Source organism: Phlebotomus papatasi, chromosome 3 (genome assembly GCF_024763615.1).
Source record: "Phlebotomus papatasi isolate M1 chromosome 3, Ppap_2.1, whole genome shotgun sequence".
Classification (NCBI taxonomy): domain Eukaryota; kingdom Metazoa; phylum Arthropoda; class Insecta; order Diptera; family Psychodidae; genus Phlebotomus; species Phlebotomus papatasi.
Genome location: NC_077224.1, coordinates 33,222,007 through 33,244,118, shown reverse-complemented (window position 1 = coordinate 33,244,118; position 22,112 = coordinate 33,222,007). Strand labels below are relative to the sequence as shown.

General features: G+C 34.4%; 2 protein-coding genes across 11 annotated transcripts in view; both read left to right on the top strand.

The window, feature by feature from the left end:
* LOC129805340 (dual 3',5'-cyclic-AMP and -GMP phosphodiesterase 11) overlaps positions 1-11,634 on the top strand; it is a 111,166-nt gene extending 99,532 nt beyond the window's left edge. For all 10 annotated transcript variants that reach the window (XM_055853200.1, XM_055853201.1, XM_055853202.1 and 7 more), the window contains 8 exons: positions 1,284-1,646; positions 1,709-2,044; positions 2,145-2,509; positions 2,571-2,638; positions 5,567-5,687; positions 10,268-10,487; positions 10,569-10,652; positions 10,739-11,634. In XM_055853200.1, the coding sequence (XP_055709175.1) occupies positions 1,284-1,646; positions 1,709-2,044; positions 2,145-2,509; positions 2,571-2,638; positions 5,567-5,687; positions 10,268-10,487; positions 10,569-10,652; positions 10,739-11,113 (1,932 nt within the window). In that variant the 3' untranslated portion in view covers positions 11,114-11,634. The remainder of the gene's footprint in view (positions 1-1,283; positions 1,647-1,708; positions 2,045-2,144; positions 2,510-2,570; positions 2,639-5,566; positions 5,688-10,267; positions 10,488-10,568; positions 10,653-10,738) is intronic.
* A 4,930-nt stretch (positions 11,635-16,564) lies between these two features.
* The window catches only part of LOC129805339 (probable G-protein coupled receptor CG31760), a 39,444-nt gene continuing 33,896 nt past the window's right edge, over positions 16,565-22,112 (top strand). The window contains exon 1 of the mRNA XM_055853191.1: positions 16,565-17,673. The gene's annotated coding sequence lies outside the window, so the exon portion shown is untranslated. The remainder of the gene's footprint in view (positions 17,674-22,112) is intronic.

Sequence of the window (22,112 nt, the reverse complement as noted above, 5' to 3'; positions counted from 1 at the left end):
AAGAACTTGTAAAATGTGCAAAGTGGAAATTTTTAGAAGGTTAGAATGTTAATATTAGTCTTACTAATAAAAAGGTTGACAGAAATCCCTGCTAAAGAAGCATGGTACAAAAGAATAGTTTTTCTGTAATACGGGCTTCAAACCTAAGACTTAGCCATCTGGCTTAACTCCTCTAATTCCTAATCAGGCACGATTTTTTAGAAAATTGTTGTTTAGGATTAGATTATAAGGGCAAATGATTCATTAATTTTTTTTTAAAAATCAATAAAATTGCTTGCTATTTAGATTTTTTAGACCTTCGGGAACTGGGCTAAACCACCAGTCTGAAGCCGGCATAAGGTACTTGGGCAAATGTGATCTTTTTCTCTAATCTAAGCAAAAGATGCCATGCGGTAACACAAACAAAGTAGTGTAGTAGAACTGTTGAGCCTGGTGGAGTTGGAGGGAGAAAGTCCATCCTGACGAAGACTTTTCTAAGCCAACGGTACCAATCACTGTTCAGATGAGGCGGTAACTTTGAGGGGTGCTATAACGGCGGCTAACTTCCAGTTACGATATCGCTGTAGTTGCGCTAGATGGGGTTGTGAGTACCCGACGAGTTATTCCGGAGGCACAATCGAAACTGCTCTTCAGTCGGTGTTCGTGGCCTTCTTGGAATGGGAAATGGGGCTCATTCTCCGGGAGGCTAGCGATGCAGGGATCGCCAGCATGTTCTGCTGTGGGGCCTGCAGCATTCATGCTACAGTATTATCATCCGCATATTTTCAAATTGAGTAACACTTAAGTGTATACTTCGGGAGAGAAAGTCAGAACGAATTATAATTAATAGCACATTCTTCCCAAAGAGAAACCGGTTACGTTCATTTCGACAAACTGGATGCGAAGGATAAAACTTGCTATATAGAAAATCTTGCCTGAAAGTACTGTGCCAGTTTCTTATGGTAGGGAAAACACCTCACTCCAGTGTAAGATGTTTTCTACGAGGCTGAGTTTGGAGTTATTTTTGAGGAAGAAGATCCTGCTTTGACAGTTGAAATTTGCCTCCCAGAAGTTAACATTATTAAAATTTGATACCTTCGAACTAGCAAAGGGCTGAAATGTACGTTTTGAAAATCCCCAAAAAGGATCGGTAGAGGTCTGAAATGAACCTTTTCTTTTCAAGAAATGATGATCTATAACTTTATTCTGTACTTGAATTACTTAAACAAACTTGGGAAGTAAACTTTTATACCGTTGTTTAAATTAAAGATGTCTGTTTTATTTATAAATTCTGTGTTTGATAGGTTTTCATCCGCTACCTGCAATTCTGTGGCATTGGTCTGCGAAATGCTCAGCTCTATGAGAAATCTCAGCTGGAGGTGAAGCGAAATCAGGTGCTTTTGGACTTGGCCAGAATGATCTTTGAGGAGCAGAGTACGATTGAGTATATGGTTTTCCGAATACTCACACATATGCAAAGTCTTATTCAGTGTCAGAGGGTACAGATTCTGCTGGTCCATGAAGCGTCCAAAGGCACTTTCTCGCGGGTGTTCGACTTTGAGCCGAATGACCTCAGTGAGGATGATAGTCAATCAAGAACTAGTCCGTATGAGAGTCGCTTTCCTATCAATGTGGGTATTACAGGGTTCGTAGCAATGACTGGAGAGGTGAGTTAACAATTTTCCTATCGCAAATAAATCATTTGACGATTCATCCTGATCATTCGCAGACTGTGAATATTCCCAACGCTTATGAGGATCATCGTTTTGATCCCAGTGCTGATGATGGGCAATCCTTTAAGCATAAATCAATTTTGTGCATGGCTATAAAGAATTCACTGGGCCAGATAATTGGGGTGATTCAACTAGTGAATAAGTTCAATGATCTGATTTTCACAAAAAATGACGAGAATTTCGTGGAGGCTTTTGCCATCTTCTGTGGCATGGGCATTCACAATACTCACATGTATGAGAAGGCGGTGGTCGCGATGGCGAAACAGAGTGTCACCCTGGAAGTTCTAAGTTATCATGTTTCCGCCTCAATTGACGATGCCATCAGATTGAGGGTGAGTTCTTGGCATGTCAAAAAAAAAACCATTAAAATTTGCTATTTCCTGTGCTTCCAAATAATGTATAATATTGGTTGATATATTTCACCCAAAACAGCGACTTAAAGTTCCATCGGCGGCCTTCTTTAAGCTGCACGACTTTCGCTTTGATGACATCCATATGGAGGACAGTGACACCCTCCTGGCTTCTCTAAGGATGTTCTACGATCTCTCCCTCGTTGATCGATTTAACATTGACACCGAGGTTCTCTGTAGGTGGTTATTGAGTGTTAAGAGAAATTATCGCCATGTGACTTATCATAATTGGAGGCATGCCTTCAATGTGACCCAGATGATGTTTGCCATCCTCACAACAACACAGTGGTGGAAGATTTTTGGCGATATTGAGTGTCTAGCACTTGTGATTGCCTGCCTCTGTCACGATCTCGATCATCGAGGGACCAATAATTCCTTTCAAATAAAGTAATTTTTTTTTCCATCTTTGGACTTAGGCTTTCTTGACTAACTAAATGATCTCTTGCAGAGCTTCATCGCCTCTCGCTCAATTATACTCTACGTCCACAATGGAACATCATCACTTTGATCATTGCTGTAAGTTTACTCACTTATTCACATAAGAAACATGATGCTTTCGCCTCTCGCGGCGGTCAAGCCAACTTTGTATGTTATGAGAAATTGCAATTCATTGAGCTTTTTAACGGGCTCAAGATGAATATTTAATTAATTGGATATATCCCATCTCAAGTGTTTAATTTTTTGAACGGTTTTTTGTAACTGAATAGGGATTCGTAAGCTTTTGAAAAGTTTAAAATTAAAAGAATTTGAAAAAAAATTAAGACGGGCATGAATTACAGAAAAAACATGAAATATTGCAGTTATTCCATCACTGAGAAAATACGGGGGTGCGATTAACTTTTTTTCCTCATAACTTTAACACTTTTTAGGTGTAAAAATAAATCAACATTTTTTAATATTAAATTTACACCTTTTGAGGGTAAAATTAACATGGAAAAGGGTAACTTTAACCCCTGATACACCTAAAAAGGGTAATATTTACACCGATTTTGTATCAATACCGCAGGGTAAAATTAACATTTCCGGAATGTAATTTTAACTTTTTCGGATTTCTTTCAGTGATTTTCTGCAATATAAACTCATAGAAATAGAGAGAAAACTACATTTTTAAAAAATGTATTAAGTTAATTTAGATTTCTTTAGAAATAACGTTTTTTGCCAGAAGAATATTCTATGTTTTTTTTTTTGCATTTAAGTATTAATGTTTGCAAAAAAACTTCGGTGAGAATGAGCATCTCCAAAACTTTTAATAAATTCTTTATTACCTTTTTAATGGATTTTGTACATCTTCTGCTTCCTCAACGTCAATATCATCAAGAGGAATTGGAGCAGAATATAATTATTTATTCGAAATTGAATGAATTAATTTGAAGCTGTTTTAAAAGCATGAGGTTTAAGAGGTTTTTGGTTAATTCCAAGTATTACTAATTGCGTGAAATCATAAGTATGTTTATATAGTCATATAATATACAGAATGCGAAAATTTTGAAAAATTACAAGATTTGTTTGTAAGATCGGTTTATAAGATTGGAATATTGAATAATTAAAAATATATTCATTTAAGATGTACTGGTCATCTTTCTTGAATAATTCGAACTTGGAAGAGCGAGATATAAGAGGCATAGTCATATGCAAAACGTTTGAGAAAGAGTGTTTAATGAGAATTCAGATTTCTTGAAATTTTCCTGGTTTACAAGGAACCATTATAGAAGGTTTTCAGTGTCAAAGTCTAGAAAAATTACTTTTTTTTAATTAAAATTGAATTAAATTGTATTGTCAACTCTTTTTTCAATCCTCTCCCCCATGTGCCCATCTCCGTCTTGGCGTCGATTTCCACTTCGTACTGATTTTCAAAAAAAAATCAAAAATCTTTTAATGGATTTCCTTTATATTGGAAGATGGTCACATCCTGAATTCGAAACTCATTGTTCGGAATCATTTGAAAAGTTTTTGAATTTTTGAAGGATAAATTCGTTTAAATCGTACACTGAGAGAAATCCGAAAAAGTTAAAATAACATTCCGGAAATGTTTATTTTACCCTGCAGTATTGATCCGAAATCGGTGTAAATATTATGCTTTTTAGGTGTATTAGGGGTTAAAGTTACCCTTTTTCATGTTATTTTTACTCTTAAAAAGGTGTAGAATTAACATTAAAAAATGTTGATATAGTTTTACACATAAAAAAAGTTAAAGTTATGAAGAAAAAAAGTTAATCGCATCCCCGTTTTTTCTCATTGTAACCAGCGAACACAGTTAGCTGAAGGTGCGTGTTCAACATATTTTTGCTGAATCCATCACCAAAAATGTGCTGACCGGTCAGCAGTCGTCGAATAAAAAGTGCTAACCAAATATATGGAAATGGCACTGCCTCGCGAGTTTTCGTTTAGGGTTAGCAGAATTCAGCTAAAAATACAAATATTTTTAGCTGTATTGAAATCGGTTAGCGTTTGGTGCTCGCTAGTGAATCTTTAATTTTTGTTTTAAATTCAATTTTATCTTTGAAATGTTTGAGGTGATGAATGAACTGTTCAATTACGTTAAACATAACGAGAAATAATAATGTAGTAGGGTAAGTGTGCCAAATTTCGGCATAGTTGCATGCAAGCGCCAAAGTCTCAAGTTTGAAATGTAATATCTTTAATAGAAATTGATTTTTTTCATTCCTTCTACTTAAAGAGTGTTGCTTAGAACCTTGTGGACAGTTTATCATCTTTATTTACTTTAAAATTATTCCTAATACATTTTAAAATGAATAAAAATGTAGACATAGCTTTGGTTCCCTATTTCGGCCACCTTTATTCTCATAGTTTCTTGCCCTTCGGGAATTCTTCCAATATCTTTTTCAAGTCATCTTGTTTGTCGAAGCTACATTTTTTGTTATTCTTTTGCATTGTATAATCTCTAGAGTATGTAAAAACTAAAAATTCATGGAAATTCGAGGAACAAAAAAGGTGGCCGGAATTGGAAGCTGACCGGAATTTGGCACACTTACCCTAAATCTTTGAAATCTTTTTAATTTTGATTGAGAAATGCTCAAACTCATGAATAATGAATATGATGCATTGTTCCGTGTGCTTAACATAATTCATCCAAGTTAATAATTTGAAACTATTTTGGGGAAGTACTAAAGTTATGACTTAGAACATTCAGCAAGGTTTTTGTCACTTTGACAGCCCTTTAATAGACAAAAGGGGTGACTTCTGATGAATAATTAGAAATGGTTTTACAAAGTAAAATCACTTCTAAATTAAATGTCGGTAATTTAATAAATTAAAGCAATCAAATTAAAGTTAAATTAATTAAAGTTAATCAATTAGAATAAATTGAATAGAATTTAATTTTCATATATGAAATAAAAATGCAATATTTTCAAGAATATTCAGTTGTAAAATTTGAATGAAATTAAATCATATTTATTCCATTTATTTTGTGATTTTTTATAGTGCTCATCCTCAATAGTCCTGGAAATCAAATCCTGTCGAATTTATCATCAGATGACTACAGCAAGGTGATACGTGTTCTGGAGGACGCGATTCTTTCAACAGATCTCGCAGTTTATTTTCGGTAAGGGTCTTTATCTTTTATAATGGAAATGAAATTCCCTTACGAAAATTATGATGCCACTTTTCAGTCACTTGGCAAATATTATTACTGAGCTTCATTGTTTCTTTGGCAACAGCAATGGCACATGATTTTCATCTATTTGCTGTGATAAGTCGCGTGTTCATGAAAGTTCACTATACAACAGTATTACAGTCACATGACTGAGTTTGTGGTAGGATTTCGGTATTTTCCCATCACTTTGATACACAAGTATTTAATTTAATTATACACATTTAGTTGGAAATGAAAAGCAGAAGAGAAAATTCTTTTCTCGAGAGTATTTGTAATTAGATTCATCTCCTAAAGACTGATGTCGCTTTTGAGAAAATTTTATGCGTTTTGTTATTTTGGGATAAAACATCACACTTTGCATCTTCAACAAATTCATTAAAAAAAAATTGATTTTAAGACATTGGAAAATTCCACAATTCTTATGGCGAAAGTATGTTCGTATTTCCAGATGTTGACAGAAAAAAGTTATATTTGCAAATAAGTGATGCTAATTTCACTCAAAATTAAAAAAAAATTAAGTGACTTAGTAAATTGAGAATAAAATGAAAAAATCTGCTGTTACACTGAGAAAAAAAACGGGGGTTCGATTAACTTTTTTTCCTCATAACTTTAACACTTTTTAGGTGTAAAAATATATCAACATTTTTTAATGTTAATTTTGCACCTTTTTTGTGAGCAAAATTAACATGAGAAAGGGTAACTTTAACCCCTAATACATCTAAAAAGCATAATATTTACACCGATTTCGGATCAATACTGCAGGGTAAAATAAACATTTCCGGAATGTTATTTTAACTTTTTCGGATTTCTCTCACTCAGTGTAGGTATGATATGCTATCAATATTTTTCATTATTAAATCAATCAATAGGCTTCATTTAAGCCTGAAGAAATTCTTAATAAGTTTTTGTTATAATTTGTCTAATCTATTTATTTTTTTCTTAATGGACACTGTTTGAAGGTATTACGAAAAACTTAGAATAGGAATACACAACAGAATACACAAATAATCTCAAATATTTTTGTTTGACCTATAAAAGAATGATTAAGCATTAGCAAAAGCTTCCATTATAACCTTTGAAATTTTAAGTGGTTTAAGTTATTTTTACAACTGGAGAAAACCTTTCAACGAAATAAAATTATAATGGTTTTCCGCGTATTCCGTCATTTTTGCTAAAAATTTTTTGGTGAAATCTTTTTACGATTTTTGTTTTTGGTAGTTTTTGTTGGTCAATTTGCCAAATTATAAGATATTTTTAAATCTTCAGATTAGAAGCCGAAAATAGCATAGAAACTCAAGTTTTTTTTGTTTTAATTTTAGAAAAGACATAGAATATAATAAAGAAAAACTAATCTTTCACAAATAAATAAAGCAATACAATTTTTAGGTGTGATTCTTGCATAATTACACTTATTTGTTCTTATGTCAAGCGATATAGGGAAGACTTGGGCAGTAGTAAACATGGGGTAGCACGAAACACTGTTCTACACTATTCGGATTTATGTCGATCATTTCTTCAGTGGAAGAGAATCCCTATAGTATCTAATAATTCGGAGGTCTCGTCCTCTGAACTCTAATTATCTAACTGAAAAAATTACAATATTTATTACAACTCCAGTTTCTTCTAGCATTTTTGGTAAAAATGCCTAGCCTAAATCTGAGAACCAACACTTAATATCTGCAAGTTGTAAATTTTTGATTGAAATTTTGTTTCACAGACAGAAAAACTTTTTGATTTAACTCTTAACACCAGTTTTCTCAGCGAAGTTTTTAAACAGAAGTTTTTCATTAGATTGGTTCAGCATTAGCAAATTAACTTAAAAAATGTAATAATAAATTTTTTTATAAGATCATCTGGATAAATCGATCTTTGGATAATCCCAAAATGGACAAAAAAGTTTGTGTTCATCAGATCCAAATTAATCTGGCAAAAAATCACTAATGTATAATACATATTAATAAGTCGGTTAAAATGATATATCCTTTCACAAATTGTGAACCATATTTTGTCAATATAGAGGGAGCTCGGGTGACATTGAAAGCGCTATTTTTCGGTATCATTCTTATTTGAATCTTATTTGAAAAGAAGTTGGACCTAGCCATAATTTTATTTAGATACTTCATTGCTTTGCCTATTTAAATTACATTACGTTAAAACCCAACTTCCTTTATGACTACGCGAAAAATATCATTCTTAAACTAGCCTCACCTCCTCCTAGTCCTTTTGCCTAAATTTTGACATTGTCTTCTACAGTATAATACAGGAGACTTACTCAAGAACTTGATAAAAATAATTTTTTTTGAGAAACTTACTCCCAATGTATGGGGGTAAGTGGAGTGCCTTGGAATTGGAACAGTTTTGAAATTGAACTTTTTCTCCTATCTCTAAATGGAATTGAGCCATAAGATAATGTTATTTAGCTTAGCTTTACAATTAGTTTGTAGAGCTAAGTGATATCACGATAAAGCCCAGTGCCCAGTTTCATTCAAAAATAGGAGAAAAATTCCTAATTTCAAATCTGCCCCAATTCAAAGGTGCTTCACTTTCCCCTACAGCTCTTATCGAAAATATTTTAAAATAGTTAACTAAAAATTTTAATATTATTTATTTACTCTTTTTAAATTACTATATATTACTACAACATGATTGGATCTCTTACAATTTTCTAATTTAACCCTTTGATGAAGACGGAAAACCCATAGAGATTTTTTTTTAGAGATCTAGACTGATTTGAAAAATAGTCAGAAAAGGGGTGGCAAAATGTCCCATGCTTTGCAAAATGCTTCAACTCGTAACTTAAGGCGTCTACACATTGGGAGCAATGTGTGAACAATTTCGTCAAAAATTGCGTTTTTGACAGAAATTTGACGTTTCCCCCTACAACGCTGCAGGGAATTTCCTTCAAAAAAGCAATTTTTGACAAAAAATGCTCCCAATGTGTAGAGGCCATTAATCCTTTAAGGACGAGAGGGTCAAAAATTGGGGATAGAAAAAAAAACGTTCTTTCTAACTTTTTAGAGGAAACACAACTTTAGATCGTCATAGGAAAAATTTCATTTTTTGATCACTACTGGCCCAATCGTCTTTAAAGGGTTAAAATAAAAGTACTTTCGTACAAGTTTTACCATTTTCTGTTTCACAAACCATTTGAACCAATTCTTAGATCATCCAAAAGTTACTTCAAAATAGCTTAGCAATTCCAAGACCTTTACAATGAGCCCGAACATGAGACCATTCTGTTGAGAAAGACGCTTCTTTAGGGCTTTTTAAACTTTTGGCCTTAAAAAACGTTATTAAGAAGAACAATTAGAATTCAAATCAGGATAGAGGAAAGAGGATGTCAAATTTTTATCCATCATTTTGAGGACAATTTTGCATGACCTTCCGCGAAGCAAGAAAACAATAACAAAATGTATTTTCATCTCTGTCGGGCTATTTTTTCCAAGTAATTGAAAGACCAAAGTTACTAAAAATCTATTCTCGACAGCAATTGGGATAAAAATTTCCCAGGGATAAATCATTTAAATTTTTTTTGCAACCGAAGACCTAGTCGGGAAGGCTCTTCTATGTATTCAATTCCCCAGATTCAATTCCCAATTCAAATTACTCAATTTGCGCGTGATGTATAATACCATGGTAAGGAATGGGTTAAAAATTATCAAAAATAAAAAAAATCCCATAACGCGTTTCCGAGAAATCCTAAAAAATATGGTTTTGGAGAGGAAGAGAAGAGGCGGGAGAAGAATGAGAGGCTTTGTTAACGATCTTCGGACCGAGTTAAGAGTGGGTCTCCTGAAGGTCCCAGTTCTGTATCGCTAACCGTTTAGTAGTTTCTAGACCTTGCGATGGATGGCCAGACGGATAGAAGGATAGACGGACAGACGGACAAACAGCGTCACATCATTTCTTAGAAATCGTCTGAAACGTAAAGATATGTTTAGACATTGGTGTCTTTGGGGTGGCAATTGGAAATTTTGAGGGGTGAAAACATCAAGGGATTATACTTCTCTCTCTGCGGAGTTAGAGCAATAAAAAAATTATTTGAATCTGAAAACAGGGAAAAGTTTGTTTTAATCGTAGTAAAATGGAATTATTTATTTTAAAATTAAAGTAATGTTATACTTGTAATGAATAACAAGTTACATTGTAATATTAATACATTAATTTTACAAATAATATTAAAATAGGGTCGAAGGAACATCAGTTTAGTCTTTTGGCAATTTCGTCAAAATATTAAAATTGAATTATTTTTATTGAAATTCAAGTAAAAATTACGTTTTTTTTATTATTCTACCTCTTCCTATAAGCATATATATATGTTCAAATTTCATATTTCAGTTGAGAGAAAATAAAGTGCTAATAGGTCATGACACATGTTTTTAAAGTGCCAATAGGTGTTCTATTTTCTTTATTTAATTTATTATTTTTTCATTTACTTTCTCAATAAACTTAAAATACGCAAACTAATTAAAAGATCATAAAAATGTTTAGGAAAAATCTGATTAGGCTTTTTGATTTTTTTTCGGTAGGAAAAGGGGACCATTTCTAAATGCTGTTAAACCAAATTCAATGAATTACTGGCTGGCTGATGAGTCTAGAGGCCTGCTGCGTGCCATGAGTATGACTGTATGTGATTTATCGGCTATCACAAAGCCGTGGGAGATTGAGAAACGTGTGGCGGATCTCGTAAGTTCGGAATTTTTCGAACAAGGTGATATGGAACGACAGGAACTCAATATTACACCAATTGTAAGTTTTTTTTAGCATTTAAAAATAATTGCCTAAAGCTCTATTTTGCTGACAAAGAAATGTGTTGTCTTTTCGATGAAGGACATTATGGACAGGGAGAAAGAGGATCAGTTACCAATGATGCAAGTTGGATTCATCGATTCGATATGTTTACCCATCTATGAGGTTAGTGTATAAGATTAAAGAAATTGTAAAAAGGAAAAAGAAACAAAGCAGAGACACAGTTCTAGCAAAAGCTCTCTTTATCACAGGCCTTTGCTGTATTATCACCAAAACTGGAGCCCCTTGTTGAGGGTGTGCGCAACAACAAGGAGCAATGGTTGAAGTTGGCGCAATCGTGCAATAGGAAGGCGATGAGACACAATTCCATCCCCTCGGTCACGAATTACAACAACAACCACATCAACAATCATCTTCCCACGAGGCGATCGATGAGCAATGTGTCGAGTAGTTTAATAAATCGTGATAGTTGCTTAAGGACACCAAAAATTGTCGGCAAGATGAATTGCTGTGTTAGTGCCACGACCAATTGCACAGTTAAGCTCAATGGCACGGCAAGCACCAAAAAGCTCCACGAGCCACAGGATTACTGCAACCATCAAGTCACGGACCAATGGACAGAGTAATTTTTTTTAAAGCTTTTATGAAAGGATTTTAAGACAACATACAAATTTGTACACAAGTACCTTCAATGTTTCTCTCCTTTATCCTTTTTTCTGTTCTTGCATAAAATACCACTTGCACCAGTGGGATGGGGACTTTTAAAACACCAAGGGATGGCTTCTACTTCAAATCTCTATCCCAACACTATTCTCCCATTTAATGTATTTTTCTCTCCCCAAGACAAAAAAAAAGTCATTACTGTGTGAGTGTTATCTTTTATATCAAAGAATAAAAAGCAAAAGAAAAAAATCAAGATAAAATGCACTTAAGATAGTTCAATTGAACTGTAGCGAAGGTGGGAAATGCACAAAGAAAAGAATGTTATATATTTTCTCTCAATTAGCGCAATTGTGTATAAAAGTGACTCTGAAGCTAAAGAAGGAAAAAAAAAGAAAAGAAAAATTGTGATGCTCTCTAAATTGTAACATAATGAATTATTTAACTTATAGTAGTAATAAAATATGGACAGAATTTGAACTGAAAATTACTTGTTGATTGTCTGAAGGGGAAATTGTGTTCGCTTCGTTCTAGAAGTTTACTTCTCCTACAAAGGGGCTTATCATTGCAATGGAGTTGATACATATTTTTTTTAGGACTTGGCTGGCATTGAATAACATCAAATGGTGGTATTTATCAAAATACTAAAATAAAATTTTGTCGAGTTAAATATTTTGTAGCTTGAATATTGAATATCAATCAAATTTGAGTAGGGGAGACTGGGGCAAAAAGTCACAAATCGAAAAATTCAAAATTCAATATCTTCCAAGATAAACAAAATAGCGGCTCAAATTTTTTCTTTAGATAGCCTCCGTAGATCTTCTCCAATGTCGTAAGTTTCTTAGAATTCGAACAAGGAAATTATAAAATAAAAAAATATTGAAATTTTTAGCCCTATTTTTGACATTTTCCTTGCCTAAGATAACAATTATTACCTACTTATTTTCCAAAATTGATGCACTGGTTAATATTTTCTAAATAATTTGGATTATTTGAATACGAATCCGCTATCTATTTTAGGATTTCACAAAGGTTCTTTTCTCCAGAAATCCTTTTATTAAAAATGGCCATTTGGGGTAAAAAGTAACAAAAGCTATGGAGCAACAAGTAGCAAAAACCGAAACAATTTCTGATGTTCCACGGTGAAAAGAAACGTTAATGCTATGTGCCGCCGCTTGTTGTTTGCATTGGTCAAACGATTTGCAGTCTTTTGTGTGTTTTTTGTAAAATAGCTTAAAATGCGCTTTTCTCGCTCAGATAGAGAAAACGGTGTTTTACAAAGGTGTAGAAGAATAAATTTCCTGTGAAAATATGTAATCTAGGTATTTTACTTAAATTTACGGAATCACGTAATAAAGCGAATCAAAATGTCATAGTATCTTATGCCTTATACTATTTGCCCCAGCACTTTTGAGAATGATCACAAAATCATTCGAGCCGTTTTAGAAAACGGCTCGATAAATATATTCCCTTACAAAATAGAAGAAAATAACTTTCACAGAGTTGTAGATCGGTAAATTTCCTATAAAACTGTGCTAATTAGAAATTTTGGAGGTGCTCGGTTAGCTTGTAAAAAAATAAAATATCTGTTTTGTGACTTTTTGCTCCAGTCTCCCCTATCTATTGTTTCATTTTCACCACCGCCGTCTCAGCGTTTTTCCAACCTCCGCAACAAAAGGATGGGAAAGTCCCGTAACACGTTGTATACAAGTTTTGCAACGATTTCAGGAAAGCTGAGGTAGGAAAGTTGAGAGCCAAGCCTCATTAAAAACGTACGCACCAAGTTATTGAGTACCAGGGGAGCGAGGTAATTCATATTTTTCGTTGTTCCTTTCAATGATATTTTTTTTTAGCTACTTTACCATGATTTTCTTTATAACTTTGATATAAACATGTAATCGTGTGTACTGATACACATTTGTGCAATATGTACACATTTGTCTGAAAACTGTGTAATTTGTACACATTTTGTTTGAAAACTGTGTAATTTGTACATATTTTTATACGAAAACTGTGTAATTTTACACGAAATATTTAACAAAATGTACACAACTGTGTAATGATTCGCAGTTGATCACACAGTTTACCATTAAATAAAATTTAAATTACATATTTTTAGATTACGCGTTTTACTGAAATACATATTTTAGTAACTTTACAATAATAATCGTGGTAAAAAAACAAACCAACGATTATTCTTGTAATCTTTTTTTTACCATGTGGGAATGTTCGTCTTATTCCTTATTTTCATATTTCACTTTACTTACCGACGAAATTTGATTTTTTGCTGCTGATTTTGACGGCTCAAACTATAAAACGAATAAGTCACGAATGGCCATCTTGATAGGAGAGCCATTTCGAGCTGAGATTTTACATGCTGAGTATAGCAGTAGGGGAAGGTTTTGAAGGTTCGTATTAAAAAAAAGGAGTCCAAGATTTAAGATTTTTTACGGCATGCCACACACACCGAATCAATTATATCACTATTATCAGAAAAATCTCTTACTTATTGGGTTCATAATTCTGTCTCACAGAATTCATGGAAATCCTTGGATTTTCCTCTATAGGAAAATGAAAATGTAGCGGAATTTTTTACGAAGGTTCCCTGGTTAACTCAGCTTCGTACCACTTTTTCCCAACTCTGTAAACCTCATATTCCCCGAAAACATTACATCGGACATAAAAATTTCGGCATCACTACTTAAATGGAACTTTCATCTCCTTGTTTTCACCATTTGTAGGAGGTATCACGCATTAAAAATCAATTTTAAGCTATTTTTCTAACACATGTTTTTTGACACTCGGAAAACCATTTTTTCCTGCATTCTGACAGTCAGTTAAGAGCTTGGTTAAGTATGATTTTCTCATAATCACACCTAATGTAATCCTCGGATTTTCTCTAACACCTCCAATGGGTCTTACAGAACATATTTCGGACGTAACTGATTTCAAAAATGACCAGCCACCAATTTAAAGTGAACTATGGAAAGTTCCGCTTTAAAACAAGGAAAATTGTATGAGAAATACTCAAAATACATCGAAGTGGCAATTAAAGAATCACATCTACCATAAGCAGTCTAGTTTCATCACTGCACAAATCAGAAAGTAGTAATCACGCCTATTGTAATCCTTGTTTTCTCTCTAACGTCTCGAATATGTCTTACAGAGCATTTTTTGAACATCAGTAATTCTTAAAATTACCAGTGATTAATTTAAAGTAAAATGTGAAAAATTCCGCTAGAAAACAAAGCAAATTGGATGAAAAATTCTCAAGATGCACCGCAGGGGCATTGATAGAATCAAACCTACTATAAGCAGATTCAGGCTTAATGTTTAATTTGACAGAAGTGAAATAAAAACATCTGATGAAGTCTCATTTTGATGGGGAAGTGCGTGTTTTCCTTCGAGATTTTAGTGAAAATTGTTTAATATCCCAATTTTCTTGTGAATTTATTCAGTGGAATCTCTGATGAGTCAAATATCCCGAGCGGCATGCACAGTGTGACCCAAAATAGTGAGGAATTCTCAAGTTCGGTGGTCAGTAATTTTGACAGATGTTTTTACGAAGCTGCAAAATTAAATTTTCCTGAGCTGCAAAGGTGGGAATTTTTATGAATTTTCCTCTACCCACAAAAACGACCCCCTTCAAGCAAAAGATTTTCACGGTAAATATTAACCCTAATAAAACATCTATAACTTGGAATAGTTGCTTTTTCGAAAAGACACTTGCAGTAAAATGCATAAAATATTGCACATCACAATTACGATTTTAGACCCATTTTTTTTATTTTTGCATTTTGGACCCAGGAAAAAAGGCCTAGGCTTCCAAGTTTGTCAGGAAATGTGAGATGTAGAACTAGCTTTTAGATTATATATCCATAGATGAAATTCATTTAGTAACTTAGAAAAAAAAATCAACTTTTACGAAGCTGCAACATTACGAAGTTGCAAAACCTTCCCCTATAGGATTTTTTAAAATGTGAAACCCCTATTTCTTTGGGAATAATTAAATTTATGGTATAATATTCACAGGGAAGGTAGAGGGTGTCAAGGAGTACCCGAAAAGCGAGAAAAACTAATTTTGCAAGAAATCGATTTACTCGACTTAGGGTAAGGGCTCATAATTTTGGACAGTCTGCTTATAATCATCGAAGTTCCAAGTTTGAAGTGCGATATTTTCTATACTAATTGACATTTCTTGTTACTCTCTTTTCAGAAGGGTTGTTTAGAAACTTAGCAAGCTATTTATCGTCTTATTTTTATTAAAATTAGTTTTAATACGTTTAAAAATGAATTGATATGTAGAGGTGACCTTGGCTCTTATTTTGGACAACTTGGTTATTAATTTGGCCAACTTGGCTGTAAATTTGGACAGCTAATCCGCCTCAATAGGATGCCAATTGTTCTTCATTTGATGAACCAATCTTACCAAGTCCTCTTCCTGTTCATGTAAGGGAAACGTAGAATGTCACAGAAGCCCGGAAACTTTCCATATCATTCATTAAAGTGAGTTGACTTCGATACTCCAAGTACGTGCGGATTCGCTCATTCCCTGGCCTTTCCGGGAGCCTTTCAAGGCATTTCTCGCTACATCTCTTTCGTAGAGATGATGCTCCTTTGTTTCTCCAGGCATTTGTCCAACCTAGTCATCACAAAAGCTAAAACTTCACGAAATTTCGTGAGAAAAACACCTGTCCAAAATAAGAATCATCATCTCACTGGTGAATGTCTTAAAAAATTTCCCATTTTTCACACGAAAAATATAATTCACAAGGAAAATCTCACTTCAGGTCAAATGTACAAATCATCAGTAACGTGAATCAACACAATATTCAATGAATATTCAATAATATCACTCAAAAACAGCGAACAAACTTTGTTAGTACTTCACCAAAACTAAATAAGACTGAAGTAAGCCACGAAGTTCTGTCATATTTCTCGTAAGCAATTGCTCACACTGAATTTTCAACAAAGCAATTTCAACTCAAATCATATTCAAATTTTAACGTATTTAGTGTTAAAATCTTCCAAAAAGAACAAATATTTAAATAGAATTCATTATTCATCAAATATTGGAAAAAAATCCATCATTTTAATCAATTTATTTTTAGTGTCCAATGTTATCCTCAAAGTGTCCAAAATAAGAAACTGGACAAAATTATGAGCCTTTCCCCTATAGTCTCACTAATTGAGTTGTAAGCGTCTATTTTCCACTGTACGAATTTATTTACATAACTTGCACCTTATAAAATTCTTATCAAAAGTTCTTCGATGTTCTCAATGACAGACCCAGACCGTGGTAATTTTCCCCCAGGGGAAATTCTAGCAGTGACAGGGATGAAACTCAACGAGCTTTTCCACCCCCACAGGCGTCTTCCTCCACAGCGCTGTGCAACCAGACCAAAGATACTGCGTTTAGTCGTGTGCGGGCTTTCTCAGTGACGACACAGGTGGTTATTTTACATCATCCTCCTTCCACTGAAGGAGTAAATCTCAGACAATCTTTTTTTCATCTGTTCAACACCGCCCTCGCCAGTGTGTCTAGAGGAGTTGCTGTTTTTTTTTGTTTCTGTTTTTGGGGGGGAGGTGAACTAGGAAGGGTACATTGTGTGGTACTGGAGCAAAAGGGCAAAAGTGAGTGTCGGAAAAGTGCTGGAGTCTATTTGACAAAGATTGCATTGGGGAAGAGTAGCAAATGCATTTGCTAATGGTGTCTCCTACCCACCTAGCCTGAAAAAGCTGTCGCCCTTCAGCCCCCCACCTTGTCAACCTCATCATTTGCAAACCATCTACGGGAGACATACCATTCAAATTTCATTATAATCCCATTTTTGCCCTCCTCCGATGATGGTACTGGGATGAAAAGTGGGATCTGTGAATGGGAGGATGTGGTTGTGTTAAAAATATGTGCGGAGCTCCGACGGTGAAGGATAATGTGCTACAAAGTGTACCCAAAAAAGCTCATGAGGGTGAGGGTGCTCGTGTAGGCGTTCTCGGGGGCATTTTCATATGCCTTTCATCTAAGTGTCTTTCGTGATACATTTTTTTTAAATTAAAATTTAATAACAGAAGCCATTCTGGGAGCATTTAATGTAATTGAAAATTTTTCAAATCCAGCATTCACTGAATGTGCAGCAAGTGTTTGTGTTCAGTGCCAGTGAAAAGTGGCTAAAAACGAGTTGGGGGGTGTAAAAAGGACAATTAGTGCTTTTTTTCTCCTCTTATATTGTTGTTGTTGCTGTGAAGAAGTCTCTAGGCGAAGAAGCACAAATTATACGCTTCTGGTGTAAATTGAAATTGAGAGAATAATGCAGAGAATTGCAAAAAAGTGAGACCAGTGGAGACTCTCAAGATAAGAAGGAGAAAATTGTATTTTCTTATCATCTTCAAATAACTTGGGATATAAATCCAATAAGCAGTACTCTAGCAAGATAACACTAATGGATTAAAAGTGCACCGAGTATCATCAGTGACAGGATATTGCAGGATGCCTCCACTGCTGTGAAATTTCCAACGTAGCATCACTGTAAGTTGCGCTATATTGAATTCCCTTGTGTGTACAGAAAACCCACCCTAACTATTCCTCCATCGAGATTGAGACTAATCAATCATGTCTCACCATTGACCTCGCATTTTTTCCCGGCAACCTTCTTTACATTCGCGCAAAAATCGAACCAGACTGACTCGAAGGACCAATCCGGTTGCTTTGAGTAGGATGCAACTCCTAAGAATACCCATTCGATCTGCAATGTTGGAAATAATTGATTCCACTTCCTCTTCCTCCAACAATTGCCAAATATTTCGTTCAATTCTGAGACGCAATTTCTTCGCAGTTGAGTCGCGAAAGCTCAAATCGATTGCGACGTTCAATAATGCACATTCCTGAGCTTTTTCCATCCACCCACAATTCTCCTAATGCGCGCCGCTTCGATATCTTATTACCAGGAAAAATGCTGTTTACAAAAGGAAACAGAACAAGGTCACTACATTGAAACCCCATGTTAGAACAAAATATCCCATATATCTTTCAAATGTTGTAAATAATAATAATATTTTAATAAATCCTAATGGTGTACTTATGTGCATTTCAGGAAAAATTTTTGAAAATCATTTCGAAAACATATCCTCCTGAAAAAAAATCTATGTAAAGGCCTCTACACATTGGGAGCAATTTTTGTCAAAATTGCATTTTTGACAGAATTTTGACGTTTCTGCCTACAGCACTGCAGCCAATTTCCTTCAAAAAAGCAATTTTTGACGAAAATTGTGCTCAATGTGTAGACACCTTAAGACCGGAAAAGACATTAAAATTGAAAGGATTAGCTTTTGTTAATGAAACTGGATTAATGATTAAGATAGTTTTCCAATATTTTTTAGAACGAACTATCCCCGAAATTAATGTTTTCTTCCTTAAGTAAACATTTTGGATATAGTCAGTTGTACATATTGTTGCGAACCTGCTTTGAGGCATGCCCTGCCTAGGGGATGCTGCACGGCGCTCTTTAGGGGTTGAGTGCCGTGCATTACTGAATTTAGCAGTTACCCCTATAATTCATGTGAGCAACACATACTCGCAGCGAAGTAAGTCGAGTATATGTTCTTTCATGGTTAAGTTTGAGTTGAGTTGAGTTTGGGTTTATCATCCGCGCTTGAGTAAGCGCGAGATTTGCTGCAGCTATCCTGCTTGCGCAATTATCTCTCCACTCTAGAGCGCGAATTCCCTCCTCTGTGCGCTTTTAAGCTGCACGAGATTCCCTGAATTATTTCTGTCAGTGAAGTAAATAAAGTGTTTGTGAGGTTAAACTCTCTGGCCTTTGTTTTTCCTCCCTGCCGTCGTGGTCTCCGGTCAAATCCGCAACAATATTTATATATACCGTAGATGTGAGGAATTTTGGCCGCTCTCTCTATGGATGATTTTGCCCCCTACTATGCGTAAGCTTTTATTTAATTTTAGCACTTACGAATGGTCTTTACCGAGCAGACATGATAGATAGGATCGGTGAAGACCATTCTGAAATGCCACAATTAAAGAAAAGATTACAAACAGAAACGTGGGGCTAAAGTCCCTTCCTAAGGCCAGAATCACCCGCATCTACAGTATGTTCTTATAACAATTAATAAACATTTGCTAAAGGGGAAGTAGGGAATCTTTGAACTATGGGGCAACTTTGAAATTAGGTTTTAATCTCCTATTTCCAAATGAAGCTGGATATAATTTGTCTCTGCAAATCGATTGTGAATGTGAAGCACTGATATCAGTTGTCCTTATAACGAAAACAATCAGCGACTTTAAGTCACAACCAATGAATAATATGTGTTCACTGAGAAAAAAAGAGGGTGCGATTAACTTTTTTTCCTCGTAACTTTAACATTTTTAGGTGTAAAAATATAGCAACATTTTTTAATGTTAATTTTACACCTTTTTAAGGGTAAAATTAACATGAAAAAGGGTAACTTTTACACCCAATAACCTAAAAAGGGTAATATTTACACCGATGGCGGATCAAGAATGCAGGGTAAAATTGACATTTCCGGAATGTTATTTTAACTTTTTCGGATTTCTCTCAGTGTTTCAGACTGAAGGTTTAGCCTCGAATTGAAGGACTGAAGGCCTCGAATTCTGAAATAATAACCAATTTTAGTGACCTTTTTTCAAAATCAATACAATAATTTCTTGTAATGTTCAATCCAGATCCCAAATTTTCCCAAAAATTTTCTGTGCTAAGAAATTAGGTTGGTAAAACTATATTACAAAACCTTATAAAAGATCAAAATTTGTTAGCCCGTCTTAACTGGGTTAACAATACGCGAATAAGTAATACGGTTTATATTATCATTTATTGTGAGTGACTTTTGGACAGAGTTCAGCTTGATGTTCTAAAAACTAGCTTTTCACAAGTATAAGGGCTTTTTCCATCTTAATATAAGCCATATAGGATTGTCTACTAAGATTCTCTGAAAAGCAAGTAATTCTTAAATTCCCATAGTCTTCAGTTGAGTAGGGAAAGGAATAATTTCAACTTTTACCTTCAGGATTAATATAGTCTAACAATTGGCCTAAGGTCGTAAACTTTGTCGGTCAGCATCTTCCCCTGTTATTATTAATCGTGTCGTGATCCCATGGTGCAGTGTGTAAGGGTCCTAAAAGTCTCCGGCCGATCCTCAAGAATATTTATTTTGTAAAATTTGTCAGTAATGATTAATCCTACATTGACATACACTAAGGGTTAAGGATATTTGATTAGAGGTCTTTGTATAAATTTCCTTTTACTTAATCCCTTATTGCGAACTTTTGCAAGCCAAATATACTCTCAATAATGAGCCTGAATGCAGTTGGGAGTTTAACTTCCGCTTGGCACACAGAATTAAACGTGATTAAAACTGTTACATTATACACTGTTAGAACATTAGTTTTCGAAATTTTAGGAAACTTGGTTAAATCTCTAGACTAAAATCAGTTTACTTTACCCCGAATAGGATCACTTTTTCGTAATGTGGATCCTTCTTTTGTGCTCCCGGATTCCCAGATTTTTTATGACGAACAGGCGATACATTTAGAATTGCAGATAGAAGATTACATTTTCACTTGGGATTCTCGTATTGGAATGCATCGCTTGTTCTTGAAAAAAAAAAAATTGGGAGCACAATAAATTAAAAATTTTTGAAAAAAATATCTAAAGGATATAGGGGAAAGTGGTCTGCTTTTGAATGCGGCAGCCTTTGAACATTTATTTTTTTCTCTTATTTCCCAAAGCAAAAATTCTATTTTGTAAATCAAAGTTATTAGAAAATTGTTAGTTGTATTGACTAAAGTTTAGATAATAAAGTTTTTGCTTTGGAAAATAAGAGAAAAATTGAAATATTCAAAGGCTTCCGCATTCAAAGGCAGGCCACTTTCCCCTATGCTGCTTTTTTTAGTCCGTTTGACCGACGTATAAAAAGGATAATTTTGTTGAAGGGTTTATTTATTTCAAAATTCAATTTTATTCCATTTATGCTGCTGTGTACAGGTTTGGCAGTGATTTTGGAATAGCTAAGAATATTTTGTGAGTGGCTAAACAGAGGCAGTGAAATCTGTAAGAATTTACGGAATGTTTAGTTTGAAGTCTTGAGCCCTGAACTTAATTAATTTTATTCTTCAAAATAAATATTGCAACATATTTTTTGAGAGCGCAACATCGACGTACAGTGCTCTAGAAGTCCATAATATTTTTCACTTGTGCACACCCCTCTACTCTTTCTATCAAAACATTTCTATTTTAATTTAGATTTGCCAATATGTTCAAGCAGCCCTTTAATTTAGCATGTACATTGATTATCATAATGATAATGTAGTAAAACTTAGTGATTTGATTTGAAATCCATACGAAGTTATTAGATTAATCAAAACAAAAACGTGGCATTTTGACAGACTTACGATCCTTTAAGTGAGTTTTCGTGTTCACGTATCTAATGTGTAATAAATTCGTATGATTCACCTTGTAGCAGTCAAGTGCACTTATAATATCTCGTTTATTGTCCAAGTTCACTTTCTCACGATAAATCGATTTGGCAAATCTGGAGCATACACAAAACGCCAAAACTTCAATTAATCAGCTACCTTTTTGTTACAAAAGAATTTCTCTTGGGGTGTATGTTGAAAGAAAATTAAAAGTTTCGTTGGTAAATAAACAGTGGGAAAGCTTTCATAAAAGTTTCACAATCCAACAGTTGCTGAGAAGTGATAGGTGTTTGGGGCGTTTACTTTTCGTATAGTCTGTGTATGAATACCTGTTGACGGTATGTAGGGCACTGGATGTTTAGTGAGAAATTGTTGATTTTGGTGTATTTGGTATTCGTAGCAGCAATCTTCCTTGATTATGGCCGAGATTGAAATTGCATCATTCAAATGGTAATTGAATTCTGAGTGGTGTTTGGGGGAAAATCTTTCACCCAAAAAAGAAGGTGAAATGTAAGTCCATTATC